We start from the raw sequence: 15,703 nt of genomic DNA on the forward strand, positions 1-15,703 counted from the left end.
GGAAGTTCCTTCTATATACCTCAATTCAATATTTTCTTCTTTTTTTTTTTTATTTACATATCTAAATATTCGATCGAACTATTAACTAAATCGTTACTGACCTTGTAAGAAAATAAATAATTATCGTTATCAATTATCTATATTACCGAACACGAGAAAATGTTAATTAATTTTGTACAACGAATGAAATAAAACTACGATTAGGATGATTAGGGTGAATTTAGTAACTATACAGATGTTTATCAATTTTGATTAGGTTGACATTTTTAAATTCATTGAACAATGCTTCCCATGCCAAATTCTATACTTGTTCAATGTTACGTCAGATGATTTTCAATTCTTCTATTTATAACCTACAGATCTGTGGTTAGTTTTATGCATTAACAACGTAGAAGAGCTTGAACAAATTGTATATTCTCACCTTTAGATTATCAATAACTTTTTTGTTTTTAATAAATGTTACAACATAGAAAAATATTAATTAATTATCAATTGTGTCCAATTATTTGATTTCATTAAAAAGGATACAATTTGAATAAGAACTGTCCCAATTTAGTGAAAATACAGAATTCAACTAAATATAACCACAGAGTGTAATATCTTTCTTATATAAAATATATAATGTTGTTTTTAATTGAAATAATATAAATTATATTTGTAATATTAAATATTATTCATTGTGTGCGTGTTTGTGTTTGTTATAATAAAAAATGACTTCTCTTGTAACAACACCGCCAAGTGCAAAACGGTTTGTTTTTAAATTTTCTTTTCCTTTTAAATGTTGGTATTATATTTGAAATAAAAAGTTTTTTGAATCACATTTTCTTTCAACTTTTAGATTTTCTATGATAAGAGGTGCACGTCAAGGTAGCGTCATAGACTTGGATATAGATATGTTTCTTAAAATTACTAATTATGAAGATACCGTCAAACAGCTTGATATTTATTATGGAATTGGTAAGATAATATTAATATATTTAATATAGTTTCTTTTTCCAACAATTTAACGATTTTTTATATTGAATAGTCAAACGACAGTTACTTCGATATCAAAGTTGTATAACTGGCTTATTTCCACAAATCACAACTGATAAAGTTGTTGGAAGTATACGTGAAAGTATTTATTGTGCTGCTGCAATATGGAGTTTATATCAAGCCTATCGGTAAGCAATAATAAAACATATATTTATACTTAATTTATTTAATTAACTGTATAATAATTTATTCTATTTTGTCTTATTTAATTACACAGACGTATAGATGACGACCGTGGAAAGTCTTATGAACTAGGCCAGTCAGCGATAAAATGCATGAGAGGTATTTTAGAATGTTGGATGAAACAATCATCAAGGGTAGAATTATTCAAACGCAATCAATCAAATCGTTTTGCTCTCCATTGCAAGTTTCATTTAAACACCGGGGATGAAATTCTTCAAGATATAGAATATCATCATTTACAAGTAAATGTTTAATATTAATTTTATAAGAAAATATTTATATAAAATTCACAATTATTCTTTTTAATATATTCTTTGTTTCTTTTTATTAGATTGACGTCGTATCTTTATACTTATTATTTTTAGTACAAATGATTTCATCAGGATTACAAATAATATATACTCAAGACGAAGTAGCTTTCATACAAAATCTTGTATATTACGTAGAAAGAGCATATAGGACTCCAGATTTTGGAATGTGGGAACGTGGAAGTCGTTACAATGATGGAACTCCTGAAATACATGCTAGTTCGATTGGTATAGCAAAAAGTGCTTTAGAAGCTATTAATGGTTGTAATTTGTTTGGAGAAAAGGGTGCTTCCTGGTCTGTGATATATGTCGATATTGATGCACATAATCGTAACCGTAGTATCTTTGAAACAATGTTACCACGAGAATCAAGTTCGAAGGTAGATCGAGTACTGCAACAATTTAAAATATTTTCACATTATTCCTATCTTTCAATATTACATTTATATTTTTCCTTTATATTTTAGAGCGTAGATGCAGCTTTGTTGCCAACAATATCTTTCCCTGCTTTTGCTACTCACGAAGAAGTATTATATAATCAAACTAAATCAAATATAATTTGTAGACTCAAGGGTAATTATGGATTTAAAAGATTTGGCCGAGATGGATATAAAACAGTGTTAGAAGACACACAACGTCGTTATTACAAATCTGGTGAAATCAAGGCAAGTAAAATATACATGATATGTCGAATATATTAACATTTTAATACAAACTTATAGTACATGTAATAGAAAAGCATATTTTTTCAATAGGAATTTGATAATGTCGAATGCGAATGGCCACTATTTTATATTTTTATGATAATCGATGGTGTTTTTAAAACATTGCCTGAACAAGTAGAAGAATATCAAAATTTATTAAAAGCCAGAATATACAAAGATCTTCATGGAGGTATTTTAAAAAATATATGAATAAGTTTGAATAAGTGAAAAAAGAATCAACTGATAAGATATTTTATTCGCAAATAGATCCTGTAATACCAATGTACTATTATGTACCCAAAGAAAATTTGGAAAATGAAAGAAATGATCCTGGTAGCGTTTATCGGATACCTAGCGATGAAGGAAGAGGATATAAAAATTCAACGAATTCAGATGAATCACCGATGTATTTATGGAATCAAGCAATGTTTGTAATTTCTCAGTTGTTAACTGCTAGTTTATTACATATCAATGAATTAGATCCTATTCGTCGTTATTTACCTTCATATAATAGACCAAGAAGAGCTGGAAGATATTCTGCTTTTCAGGTAAGATAAATAACACATGTGTTCGAAGAATAGCAATAATAATTCATAATAAAACACTTAATTTTTCTTTCTATCAAAAGAGAATATATATACATATGTATATATTTATATATAAAAAAGAAATGTTAATATTATTTTCTTGTATTTCATACAGGCAAAGCCCACTATTGTAAGTAAATTATGTTGTATGCTTGCTATTACATCATGGTAGAAGTATTCTTAATTTTGCATTGTGTTCTCATATTATTTTCTATTTGCCATAATTAATTATCTTTTACGCTCAACGTGATTTATTAAAAATGACATATCTTCTTTTTTAATTCTATAGAATATGCATGTGTTTGCATAGAAAAAAATAACAGAAATTCGTATCGTAAATCTATAATTTACTACTCTGCTATCTCCTTCTCACTTTTAGAAAGCTATTGTAAATTAAGTTTTATATGTAGATCGTTTGAAAAACAAAACTTTATACTTTAATTATACTTTTTGCTGCTATTTATATATATGTATCACTTTTATATAATATATTTATACAAGTATATTGCACGATATATTTGCCAATATGAATGACTATTTCCTTTAGGGCACTCATGCTGATCTTGTAGTACAAATTGTTTTAATTGCTGAATCTATGAGGCTACAAGCTATGATGGCAACTTATGGTATTCAAACACAAACTCCGCATGAAGTTGAACCAGTACAAATATTATCTTCGACTCAATTGATTAAAGTCTATCAAAAACTTGGAGTTAATAAGAAATTGAATCTTCAAGGACGTCCAGCTAGACCCATTGGTTCTTTGGGTACAAGCAAGGTATATATGATATACGTTAAAGTTTAATATTTTTCTATAAATGATTCATATACAGGTGTATAGGGTGTGCGGTATGACGGTACTTTGCTATCCACTCATATTTGAAGTATCTGAATTTTATCTATACAGAGATATGGCTTTGTTAATTGATGATATTAAAACAGAACTTCAATTCGTTGGTAAATATTGGCGACTTTCTGGTCGTCCAACTGTATGCCTTCTAATAAGAGAAGAACATATGAGGTATTTATCAATTGCTTACACACAATTTTTACATAACAATAAAATATAATTAATAAATATATATATATCTTTTTTTATATTTAGAGATCCACAATTTAAAGAAATGTTAGACTTATTTGCGATGTTAAAGAAAGGATACTGCGATAGAACCAAAGTACGCATTGGACGATTGCAAAATTTAATTTCATCTTCTTGCATTGGTAATTAGTGAAATCTATTTTATATATTACATACAATTAACATGATGAAAATATTTATTTTTTCTTTATTTATAGAACATTTGGATTTTGTTAATTCTATGGAAACTGATCTCGAACTAACTCAATTCAAACAACTGCAACATGATTATATTGGTTATCAAAGTCTCACCGATGTTCCAAGAGCTTTAGCTTATTCTGAAGATATAAAAGATTATTCTGTATGTATATACAATAAAGATACTGATTTGATCATTATTTATCGAATTTATTTTATTTTTAGTATTTTATGCACGAGCCTTTGCATAATATATTAAATGAAATTCGTAATTGTGATGGATTGTATGTAAAGTGTCAGCTCTATGGTGTTTTATTAAAAAGAGAAGGTATCAATTATGAAATTAATGGAACAACAGGTATATATTTATATTTATACTGGTTTTGAACTCCACATTCAATTTTTTGCAAATCAAATCCATCCTTCTACAAGAGTAAAATTTGCAAATGGGTAAATTTGATTTGCGAAAAGGTTGAATTTGGATTGTAAAACCTGTATATTAAACAAATTGTGTAAATCTTCTATAGATTTAATTTAATTAAATTTTATAGTTGGTGATCATTTAAGAGCACTGTATCAGCAAGCAGGTTGTCTTAGATATTGGATGGCTGTTCGTTACTGTAGCAGTTTATTGCACCATACTGTTGATAGTATAAGTCCTTTTATTACTGGTGTACTTGTTAAAGGGAAACAGGTAATATCTGTGTATCAAGATTGCACAGGGTTGCGATGACGTAACTCCGTGTGTTCTGAAATTATTCATTTATTATTATTAATTATTCACACACCAATATATTTTTATTATTTATCAGATAACTGTTGGAGTTATTGGCCAGGAAGAAACTGTATTTGATAAACCTATGACCCCTGCAGAAATTCAATCTGTCATGTATTCTACTATTCAACCCCACAATATAATACAAGCTGTACTTCAGCAAGAAGTATTATTGTATTGTGGTAGACTTATTGGAACAAATCCAGAAATGTTTAAAGGAATATTAAAAATTCGTATTGGGTATTTATGTTATTCGATTTGTATAGTTTTAATTATTATGTTTATAATGTAATATAAATATAAAATTGATATATGTGATTAGATGGGTATTGGAAGCAATGAAGCTCTACTTAGAAATGTTTGTGAAAAATCCTGAGCCAATTGAAAACTACAGTCCCTATAAAGTTAGACAAGTTTTGATCAAAGTATTGACTGTTAAGGATTGGGCCAATTCAGAAAAGTATACTAATTAGATTTTATAATAAAATCTATTTATAAAATTTTGTAATTGTAATATATTTTTCTTTAATAGACTTACTGTGCTTGGACGAAGAAGAATAGAAGGAAGTTTATGTAGAGTTCCTACACATTTTTACAATCAAGTATGGCAAGTTTTAATGCGTTGTCCTGAAGGTATATGTGTTAATGGGCGTGAATTACCGCAGCAACCAACACTTTCTAATATGACACAATCAGAGTTAACTTTTGCTTTGCTCGTTGAATCTCTACTTCATCACATACACTTACCAGAATATCGTCAAATTATAGTTGAGGTAATATTTGAACAAAATTTATCCAATTCCTTCTTTTCAATATTCTTTGTTAAGAAGGATAAAATATTAATATTAATTAAAATTTATTTGTTTTTACAGTTACTTAACATAGTATCAACAATTTTATTAAGAAATCCCGAGCTTAGTTTCCAAAAACAATTAAATCTAAATAAACTTGTCGAGGATAGTTTTGCCATGTATTGCAAGGTATGTACAAGTTATTAGTTTTATTAAAAATTTCTATACACATTATTACTCATCGTAAGATAAATTTAAAATTATCATATAAGAATATGTAATATATGTTGGATTGATATATACTTATATTCAGGATCAAAATTTGGAGGTATCGGATGACCTTACACCATTCTTTTCTATACATTATTCGTTGACTACCGGTTATCTAGCTAGAGCAGTTGTAAACAACGTTCTTGCAATTGGTTGTGTAACTACCATCACGGATGCCAAAGATAATTTTGAATCTCATGAAATGTGCAAAATAGCGTAATTATACATATATATCTCTTAATCAATGCTCTAATGAAATACACTTTAATTGATTTACAAGAACAATATTTATGATATTAAATTTGAGTTGAGAAATGTACATATATGTATATTTGTACATTGTAAAAAAAATTATTTAATTGTATGTATGTGTATAATCAATCCTGGTAAAAATTTATTAAATGATATCTTATTTTCTATACAAAATAAGTAAAAAAAAAAGATCTTAAAATTTATTATATTGTATATACGCGTATTCCTATAATTCTAACTGTACAAATGTAGTCAATACGTTTTTTACCGCATCCCGGAGAAGAGATTCCGATCACAGGCCAAAATTGATTTTTTGCGTTTATTTGTGACGGTAGTCACAAATATTTGATACTGGAATCCCAATAGAAATTGGTATGTCACAGATACCCTACACGAGTAGTAATGAATGTTATACTTACTAACCAATTCATCGTTTAGCAAAATTTGTATCCATTGCTCGACCAGAGCGTTGTATGTTGTTTATATTAGATTTAATTCTCGATGCAACCGTACTAACTTCAGCTGCTGCAACTAATTGCTTCCTGTGTTTAAAAAAAATATATATTTATAATATTAATGATACGATAGAACGTATAATTTTTAAAAAAAGAAAGAAAATAAATAAATATTGTACCTAATAAAATCTTTGTTATATATTTTTTCGTTAGATAATTCTTTCTTTTCTTGTTCATGATACTGCTTTACATTACGTTCTCGTTCTTTATTTCGCCATGTTGCATTTTCCATCATTTCCAGCCTACGTTTTTCCTTTTCCTCTTCCGAAAGTTTTTTCTTTGGAACCCATTTCTGTTCAATTCTTCTACCTTCATTAAACCTTTTTTGAGATAAATTAAAGGAAGAGTGATAGGATTTTCTTTTATGATTTTCCTGTAATAAAAAGAAATATTGTAAGTATATATATATATATATATAGATGATTTTTGTTTGTTAGAAATAATTGGAAAAAATATTAAACTAGTATTAGAAATGACATACGTCATAGGATTTTTCTATAGATGATCTTTCTTTGTATCTCTTATTGTTTTCATTGTCTCTATAATTATTATCATCTCTATGCACTGTATTCCTTTTATATGGATGGTCTCTTTCTCTTTTTGACATTCTATCTGATTTCATAATATGAGTATTGCTACTTTTAGTAAGTAATTTTTGAGTATCTTCTTCGTCACTTTTGCTTGATTTTTTGTGCTTTTCTTTTTTTTCATTATCTTTCTTCTTATTTTTTTTTCTGTGTGTTGTACCACTATCATTACTACTACTTCTCTTTTTGTGATTTCGTTTTCTTTTCTTACGTTTAACTAATTCATTGGTACTACTGCTGCTACTACTACTATCATTGTCGCCACTGTTACTTTCTCTGTCACTATCAGTATCATTGTCAGAATTACTACTAACTTTTTTAGATTTCTTCTTCTTCTTGTGCTTAATTTTTTTCATTGACTTTATCAAATCTTTCTCACTAATCTTATCTTTCAACTTTTTGTACTTTGCTGCTAACAAATTATCTAATTCGGTTTCGTCGTCGCTGTTATCCGTGCTGTTGGATGATTTTTTCTTTTTGCTTTTTTTCTTCGTCTCCTTTTTCTTTGCCTGTTGTTCCAACTATAAAATATTAAATTATAGTAATCACGAAATCAACAATTCAATATTTACGAATATTCTTACTTACCAATTCTTTAAGTTTCTTTAACTTGACCGGATTCTTCAATAACTGACTTCGTGTTTCAGTTTCCTTCTTTTTTATTGCATATAATGGATCTTCTTGCATCTTTCTTGCTAGATCGACTTGCTCGTTTCCGGAGAAAAATCGTAAAGAAGGTGGAATACATTCTAAAAAATAATAAATTAATATTATCTAATAAAATATGAAAAAAAAACCTAGCAGGAAACCTTGATTGATGCCAATATACCTAATAATACCAACCATATTCAACATGATTCTTTGATGCTCGATTTAAATCCGCATCTTTCTGGGCTTGTGCTACTTGCTCAAATGATTTGTCAATCGGACGACCTAGTAAATAATCTTCTCTATTTACCATATCGTTCGGACCCTTGTACATCCAATCTAATTTCTTATCATCTTTCTTTTCTATAACGCCTTGCTCCATAGCATATTTTGTCATATCTTCTCGGTCTCTTTCCATAGCTATTTCTCTCTTCAATTCTGCAATTCTTTTCTTCTCTTGATTCTTTTCTTGTTCCGCTTTCCATACTTTTTCCATATTCTTCATGGTAGATGGATGCCATGATTTCTTCAAATTCTAGATTAATTTGCATGAATTAGTGATTATAAGTTTTATGTAAAACATTATAGGGAATTATAATAATTATAATAAAATCTAAAATTTATTATTTATATTTAAACGTGCAACGATATATATTGATCTAATTTTTAAGGAAATAAATAAAATATACATACCAGATCCCCGCCACCCATTTTTCTAATTTATGTGTACATTTAAATTATTAAAATTTATTATAAATTACTATATATATATATATATATAAACACAAATATGAAACAAACGTTTTATTAACCACAATTAAATATTAGAAACTACTATAGTTTATAAATTATTATGGTCATATAAACTGTTATGCTCATAGGTTATGAAATAAATGAAGTGAATACTAGTGACACCACTTCTCATAACGATATTTCTGCGCACTAAAAAATGGTTATGATATTACCGACTGAAGATAATACAGAAATACATAAAAGTTTATAAGGCTCTTTTTTTATCTACTCAGTTTCATTTTTGTTATAACCGAGACCACCACAGTGATAGTATGTACTTAACGTGATGATGGTACAAACTATCAAAGAACAGTGCAATACTATCAAAGAATACAGAATTTGTAGCAGCCCGCTAGTGACAAATAAATCCCTACTACAATCAGCGCTGCCACTTTAACCGCCAGACAACTCTAGCACCGCCACTCAACCGTGGTTAATAATTTTATTATTCGAGAGACAAAAGGCACATTGTTACTTCCGCTTAACCAGTTGAACGATTTACACGCGCGATTAACGACTACATTGTTATCTACTCGGAACTGTAATAGTTTATGATTCTTAAAAATAATGTTACATAAAATACTAGTGTAGTATAATAATTTGAATAAATCCTAATTCTAGTCCATAATTATCCGCTACAAATTTCTACCTACTATCGCCCACTGGTGGACTTGATAGTAACAAAAATGAAACAGAGTTCATACAAAAGGGGACTTGTGAGCTTCTATGTACTTCTGTATTCTTTGACAATATACAATGAAAATGCGTCATATTATGCAGTTTTAATAAATATATTAAAATCCATGTTTGAAAATATACGAATTAATTCTATAAATTAAAAAAAAGAATACACCCTTAACTTGTGTTAAAATATTATCAGATTGTTTGAATATTAAAAACAAGTTAAAAATCAATTAAAAAGTAAGACCATAAACTATACAGATCAGTTATAAGGGAAGAAATATTGTAAATGAGACTTGTATGCTTGTTATTATAACGCTGATGACTTTTATTTCATAGTTTGAGCAATTTGCCACAGTTACTACCATTTTCTTGAAGTTCTAATTTGCATTTTAGGTTTATATCTAGTGATGATAATTCGAGGATCTTTAAATATGTCAGATAGAAAAGTGCAAGATTAAACACGAAAAAGTTTGTTCGTGTAATGAGCAGTACATGCGAAAATTCGTGTCCGTGGAAGGACTACCTAGAAGATACAATTAATAAATTAACTTCTTATTTAACGAATTTTCTTCCATCGAATTTTGGCCTAACCTTCGATTCGACCAACACTGTTATCTTTGGCAATGAATCATTTTTAAGGTTTTCCGAATTTTTTCAAGAATTGATATCGTTGTTATCTTTTGACGAATTTCAACTGCAATTGCTTAAGATCTTTTTATTTATACTTACAAGTACAATCGCTTTAATTTGTATTGCTTGGCACGTATATGGTTTGAGAATATCTGAACAATTTATGAATCCAAGTGAGTATGATTTCATCATTTTATGTAAGTTATTTTTTCCTTTATTGAACTTATAGTTGAAAAAGCCATTTTTTTCTCACCTTTGTTCAATTAAAAATAAACAATAGGAAGTATATATTATTTAAAAATGATTTCTTTTTTAGGTGGCCTACCCGGATATTACGGGAAGTCCTCAGAGTAGTCGTTAAATATTATTATTTCTAAGTTTTATTATTGAAATTATAAAACGATTATTACATATTTTCAATTACATCATAATTCGGCTTTATATTTCTAAAGATTCAAGATGGTAGATAAAATAAAGGATTTCTTTCAAAAGAAAAAAACCAATGCTAAGTTTATTAACGCTGGAAAAGGATATAAGTATGTTTAAAACAATACAAAAATTATTCTTATTTAAATCAGTCTATATATAAATATTTTAATATATATATTTATAAATATTCTATAGATTGAATGAAACTAGTAGACCCGAAACATCGAGGAGAATTCAATCAGAAATACCAATAAAAAGAGCAGAACCTACGGACGAAGCAAAAGTTGCTGGACAAGCTGCATTAGCACGATTACAAACGAAACAAACTGATACGCGCAGATTTAACACGTATGTTATTTAATATTTTAAATTTAACATAAGTTTAAATACATTAATCCGTTTAATTTTATTTATAATAGGTCCTATGCAGCGATACAGGCACGCGTTAAAAAAGAACTGGAATTGGAAAGAAAAGCACGACAGGAACAGGAAAAAGTAGCTTCCGCTAAATCAGCTGAAAAAGCTAAGGAAAAAGATAGAGAAATTTTAGCTGTCACCGATGTATACTTCCGATGCGCGTATATCTCTGATGAAGTTTTAACGCAAGAGGAATGGAAAAGAAAGATCCGAGAATTTCTATACGAACAATTAAAAGAAGAAGAAGCTGGTTTAACTTCTTGCTTAATCATTTATAATTGCAATTCAGGAAAAACTAAAATTCAGCAATGTATAGAGACTTTAGAAAAGTATATAGAAAATATTTTAAAAAATCCGGGAATAGAAAAATATCAAAAGATCCGAATGTGTAATAAAATATTTCAGGTAACTGAAATTATTATTGTGATATGAATTCTATATAAATAATGTTAAACACAATGTTTTTTTTCTAAAGGAAAAAGTGGTACCATTGGAAGGAGCGTTAGAATTCTTGCAAGCTGCTGGTTTTGAAAAAAAGAAATTATTACATAATGACGTAGAGGAAGACTTTTTAGTATGGAATCCTGATGCGTCTACTATCGATGATTTAACTATACTAGTAGAAGCACTAAATTCTGCTGAAGTTATTCCACTTGAAGTAGATAGAAATTTGCAAGTTCTCTTGCCTACTCAAGCGAATGAAATGTATGAACTATCTGATAATTTCTTTACTATAACTTTAGAAGAGTTGAGAAGAGAGCAAAAACTTCGGTGAGAAAACGAAATTTCATTTTACTAAGTAATTCAAATAATGCAACAGTGAAAATATTGATGATGTATAAATATTCGAACTATCATAATTTATTTTTTTTGCCAGAACCGAAGCCATCGAAAAAAATCAAATGTTAAGGACTAAAGCTATGCGAGAAAAAGATGAAGAACGAGAACTAAAAAGATATAGATTTACATTAATTCGAATAAGATTTCCGGATAACATAATATTACAGGGAACATTTTCGGTGCACGAAAAATGTAGAGAAGTAGTGGATTTCGTTAAAGAAAATTTGATCAATACCGATATTCCATTTTTCTTGATTTTACCAGTAGGTCAAAAACTTCAAGAAGAAGATTATGATAAAACATTATTAGAGTTAAGATTAATGCCGGCGTGTTTATTAAAATTTTCATACGAAAGCTATAAAGGAGATTTGGATATATCCGTAGGATATTTAAAAGAAACCGTGCTTTGCTTAATACGAAATACATAAAATTGTGGTAAATGATAGGTGTATCGCTGACGTTTGTGTATAAAATAATTTTTTACAAGAGGTCTTTTGGTATACGTTTTACATTAAATCGTGTTTCTTTTCTTTTTTTGTATAATTCCAAAATAAAATATTTTTTTACGGGTATTTCTCATACTTCAGCTTTGATGCACGAATGATTTCCATAAGAAATGGATATACATTTTGAATCATTGAAAATCTGAGCATTGTTAAGTTTCAGAATTCTACTTGTTAAATATCTATGATCTACCTAAATCAAGTTCAAATCATACATAATACTAGAATATATCTTTACAATAATTACCCTTATTTTGTGCCTGAGACTTAACGAAATATTTAAAATCTTACACGTTAGTATACATACACTGATTGAAAATACATATATACGCATTTTTATTTTTATTTTTTTTTTTTATTTAACAATCTAATCAATAAATAATATATATAATATATATATATATATTTATAAATATATATATATATATTATATATATTATTTATTGATTAGATTGTTAAATAAAAAAAAAAAATAAAAATAAAAATGCGTATATATGTATTTTCAATCAGTGTATGTATACTAACGTGTAAGATTTTAAATATTTCGTTAAGTCTCAGGCACAAAATAAGGGTAATTATTGTAAAGATATATTCTAGTATTATGTATGATTTGAACTTGATTTAGGTAGATCATAGATATTTAACAAGTAGAATTCTGAAACTTAACAATGCTCAGATTTTCAATGATTCAAAATGTATATCCATTTCTTATGGAAATCATTCGTGCATCAAAGCTGAAGTATGAGAAATACCCGTAAAAAAATATTTTATTTTGGAATTATACAAAAAAAGAAAAGAAACACGATTTAATGTAAAACGTATACCAAAAGACCTCTTGTAAAAAATTATTTTATACACAAACGTCAGCGATACACCTATCATTTACCACAATTTTATGTATTTCGTATTAAGCAAAGCACGGTTTCTTTTAAATATCCTACGGATATATCCAAATCTCCTTTATAGCTTTCGTATGAAAATTTTAATAAACACGCCGGCATTAATCTTAACTCTAATAATGTTTTATCATAATCTTCTTCTTGAAGTTTTTGACCTACTGGTAAAATCAAGAAAAATGGAATATCGGTATTGATCAAATTTTCTTTAACGAAATCCACTACTTCTCTACATTTTTCGTGCACCGAAAATGTTCCCTGTAATATTATGTTATCCGGAAATCTTATTCGAATTAATGTAAATCTATATCTTTTTAGTTCTCGTTCTTCATCTTTTTCTCGCATAGCTTTAGTCCTTAACATTTGATTTTTTTCGATGGCTTCGGTTCTGGCAAAAAAAATAAATTATGATAGTTCGAATATTTATACATCATCAATATTTTCACTGTTGCATTATTTGAATTACTTAGTAAAATGAAATTTCGTTTTCTCACCGAAGTTTTTGCTCTCTTCTCAACTCTTCTAAAGTTATAGTAAAGAAATTATCAGATAGTTCATACATTTCATTCGCTTGAGTAGGCAAGAGAACTTGCAAATTTCTATCTACTTCAAGTGGAATAACTTCAGCAGAATTTAGTGCTTCTACTAGTATAGTTAAATCATCGATAGTAGACGCATCAGGATTCCATACTAAAAAGTCTTCCTCTACGTCATTATGTAATAATTTCTTTTTTTCAAAACCAGCAGCTTGCAAGAATTCTAACGCTCCTTCCAATGGTACCACTTTTTCCTTTAGAAAAAAAACATTGTGTTTAACATTATTTATATAGAATTCATATCACAATAATAATTTCAGTTACCTGAAATATTTTATTACACATTCGGATCTTTTGATATTTTTCTATTCCCGGATTTTTTAAAATATTTTCTATATACTTTTCTAAAGTCTCTATACATTGCTGAATTTTAGTTTTTCCTGAATTGCAATTATAAATGATTAAGCAAGAAGTTAAACCAGCTTCTTCTTCTTTTAATTGTTCGTATAGAAATTCTCGGATCTTTCTTTTCCATTCCTCTTGCGTTAAAACTTCATCAGAGATATACGCGCATCGGAAGTATACATCGGTGACAGCTAAAATTTCTCTATCTTTTTCCTTAGCTTTTTCAGCTGATTTAGCGGAAGCTACTTTTTCCTGTTCCTGTCGTGCTTTTCTTTCCAATTCCAGTTCTTTTTTAACGCGTGCCTGTATCGCTGCATAGGACCTATTATAAATAAAATTAAACGGATTAATGTATTTAAACTTATGTTAAATTTAAAATATTAAATAACATACGTGTTAAATCTGCGCGTATCAGTTTGTTTCGTTTGTAATCGTGCTAATGCAGCTTGTCCAGCAACTTTTGCTTCGTCCGTAGGTTCTGCTCTTTTTATTGGTATTTCTGATTGAATTCTCCTCGATGTTTCGGGTCTACTAGTTTCATTCAATCTATAGAATATTTATAAATATATATATTAAAATATTTATATATAGACTGATTTAAATAAGAATAATTTTTGTATTGTTTTAAACATACTTATATCCTTTTCCAGCGTTAATAAACTTAGCATTGGTTTTTTTCTTTTGAAAGAAATCCTTTATTTTATCTACCATCTTGAATCTTTAGAAATATAAAGCCGAATTATGATGTAATTGAAAATATGTAATAATCGTTTTATAATTTCAATAATAAAACTTAGAAATAATAATATTTAACGACTACTCTGAGGACTTCCCGTAATATCCGGGTAGGCCACCTAAAAAAGAAATCATTTTTAAATAATATATACTTCCTATTGTTTATTTTTAATTGAACAAAGGTGAGAAAAAAATGGCTTTTTCAACTATAAGTTCAATAAAGGAAAAAATAACTTACATAAAATGATGAAATCATACTCACTTGGATTCATAAATTGTTCAGATATTCTCAAACCATATACGTGCCAAGCAATACAAATTAAAGCGATTGTACTTGTAAGTATAAATAAAAAGATCTTAAGCAATTGCAGTTGAAATTCGTCAAAAGATAACAACGATATCAATTCTTGAAAAAATTCGGAAAACCTTAAAAATGATTCATTGCCAAAGATAACAGTGTTGGTCGAATCGAAGGTTAGGCCAAAATTCGATGGAAGAAAATTCGTTAAATAAGAAGTTAATTTATTAATTGTATCTTCTAGGTAGTCCTTCCACGGACACGAATTTTCGCATGTACTGCTCATTACACGAACAAACTTTTTCGTGTTTAATCTTGCACTTTTCTATCTGACATATTTAAAGATCCTCGAATTATCATCACTAGATATAAACCTAAAATGCAAATTAGAACTTCAAGAAAATGGTAGTAACTGTGGCAAATTGCTCAAACTATGAAATAAAAGTCATCAGCGTTATAATAACAAGCATACAAGTCTCATTTACAATATTTCTTCCCTTATAACTGATCTGTATAGTTTATGGTCTTACTTTTTAATTGATTTTTAACTTGTTTTTAATATTCAAACAATCTGATAATATTTTAACACAAGTTAAGGGTGTATTCT

The 15,703-nt window shown here is 28.1% G+C and overlaps 4 protein-coding genes across 7 annotated transcripts; 2 read left to right on the plus strand and 2 right to left on the minus strand.

Annotated features, from left to right (window-relative positions):
• Nucleotides 1-7: 7 nt before the first annotated feature.
• On the plus strand, nucleotides 8-6,370 carry LOC106784915 (probable phosphorylase b kinase regulatory subunit beta). 2 transcript variants are annotated; one of them, XM_014744925.1, is made up of 20 exons: nucleotides 8-748; nucleotides 839-957; nucleotides 1,028-1,163; nucleotides 1,253-1,460; nucleotides 1,550-1,906; nucleotides 1,994-2,191; nucleotides 2,282-2,420; nucleotides 2,498-2,778; nucleotides 2,933-2,947; nucleotides 3,365-3,595; nucleotides 3,651-3,838; nucleotides 3,923-4,038; nucleotides 4,114-4,256; nucleotides 4,319-4,451; nucleotides 4,645-4,787; nucleotides 4,906-5,108; nucleotides 5,191-5,328; nucleotides 5,401-5,641; nucleotides 5,741-5,848; nucleotides 5,973-6,370. In XM_014744925.1, exons 1-20 carry the CDS (start codon nucleotides 711-713, stop codon nucleotides 6,147-6,149), a joined length of 3,312 nt encoding a protein of 1,103 aa, XP_014600411.1. In that variant the 5' UTR covers nucleotides 8-710; the 3' UTR covers nucleotides 6,150-6,370. The 2 variants fall into 2 exon arrangements, with proteins under 2 accessions (XP_014600411.1, XP_014600412.1); XM_014744926.1 differs by lacking the exons at nucleotides 8-748; nucleotides 839-957; nucleotides 1,028-1,163 and having other exon boundaries at nucleotides 1,369-1,460; nucleotides 1,584-1,906.
• On the minus strand, nucleotides 4,783-8,695 carry LOC106784917 (pre-mRNA-splicing factor CWC25 homolog). Of its 3 annotated transcripts, none has more exons than XM_014744929.1 (7): nucleotides 8,625-8,695; nucleotides 8,127-8,466; nucleotides 7,872-8,032; nucleotides 7,178-7,804; nucleotides 6,816-7,069; nucleotides 6,605-6,723; nucleotides 4,783-4,842 (listed from the first exon to the last, which is right to left on the minus strand). In XM_014744929.1, the coding sequence occupies exons 1-6, from the start codon at nucleotides 8,640-8,642 to the stop codon at nucleotides 6,609-6,611; spliced, it is 1,515 nt and encodes a 504-aa protein (XP_014600415.1). In that variant the 5' UTR covers nucleotides 8,643-8,695; the 3' UTR covers nucleotides 4,783-4,842; nucleotides 6,605-6,608. The 3 variants fall into 3 exon arrangements, with proteins under 3 accessions (XP_014600415.1, XP_014600414.1, XP_014600413.1); XM_014744928.1 differs by lacking the exon at nucleotides 4,783-4,842 and adding an exon at nucleotides 5,857-6,532; XM_014744927.1 differs by lacking the exon at nucleotides 4,783-4,842 and having other exon boundaries at nucleotides 5,857-6,723.
• Nucleotides 8,696-9,703: 1,008 nt separating this feature from the next.
• Nucleotides 9,704-12,154, plus strand: LOC106784921 (UBX domain-containing protein 6-like). Its single transcript, XM_014744934.1, has 6 exons — nucleotides 9,704-10,210; nucleotides 10,354-10,573; nucleotides 10,662-10,814; nucleotides 10,886-11,288; nucleotides 11,359-11,654; nucleotides 11,761-12,154. The coding sequence occupies exons 2-6, from the start codon at nucleotides 10,497-10,499 to the stop codon at nucleotides 12,149-12,151; spliced, it is 1,320 nt and encodes a 439-aa protein (XP_014600420.1). The 5' UTR covers nucleotides 9,704-10,210; nucleotides 10,354-10,496; the 3' UTR covers nucleotides 12,152-12,154.
• Nucleotides 12,155-13,116: 962 nt separating this feature from the next.
• Nucleotides 13,117-15,568, minus strand: LOC106784965 (UBX domain-containing protein 6-like). The gene is made up of 6 exons (XM_014745037.1): nucleotides 15,061-15,568; nucleotides 14,698-14,917; nucleotides 14,457-14,609; nucleotides 13,983-14,385; nucleotides 13,617-13,912; nucleotides 13,117-13,510 (listed from the first exon to the last, which is right to left on the minus strand). The coding sequence occupies exons 2-6, from the start codon at nucleotides 14,772-14,774 to the stop codon at nucleotides 13,120-13,122; spliced, it is 1,320 nt and encodes a 439-aa protein (XP_014600523.1). The 5' UTR covers nucleotides 14,775-14,917; nucleotides 15,061-15,568; the 3' UTR covers nucleotides 13,117-13,119.
• Between the last annotated feature and the right edge of the window lie 135 nt (nucleotides 15,569-15,703).

Source organism: Polistes canadensis, unplaced genomic scaffold (assembly GCF_001313835.1).
Source record: "Polistes canadensis isolate GaletaPanama2010 unplaced genomic scaffold, ASM131383v1 scaffold_42, whole genome shotgun sequence".
Classification (NCBI taxonomy): Eukaryota; Metazoa; Arthropoda; class Insecta; order Hymenoptera; family Vespidae; genus Polistes; species Polistes canadensis.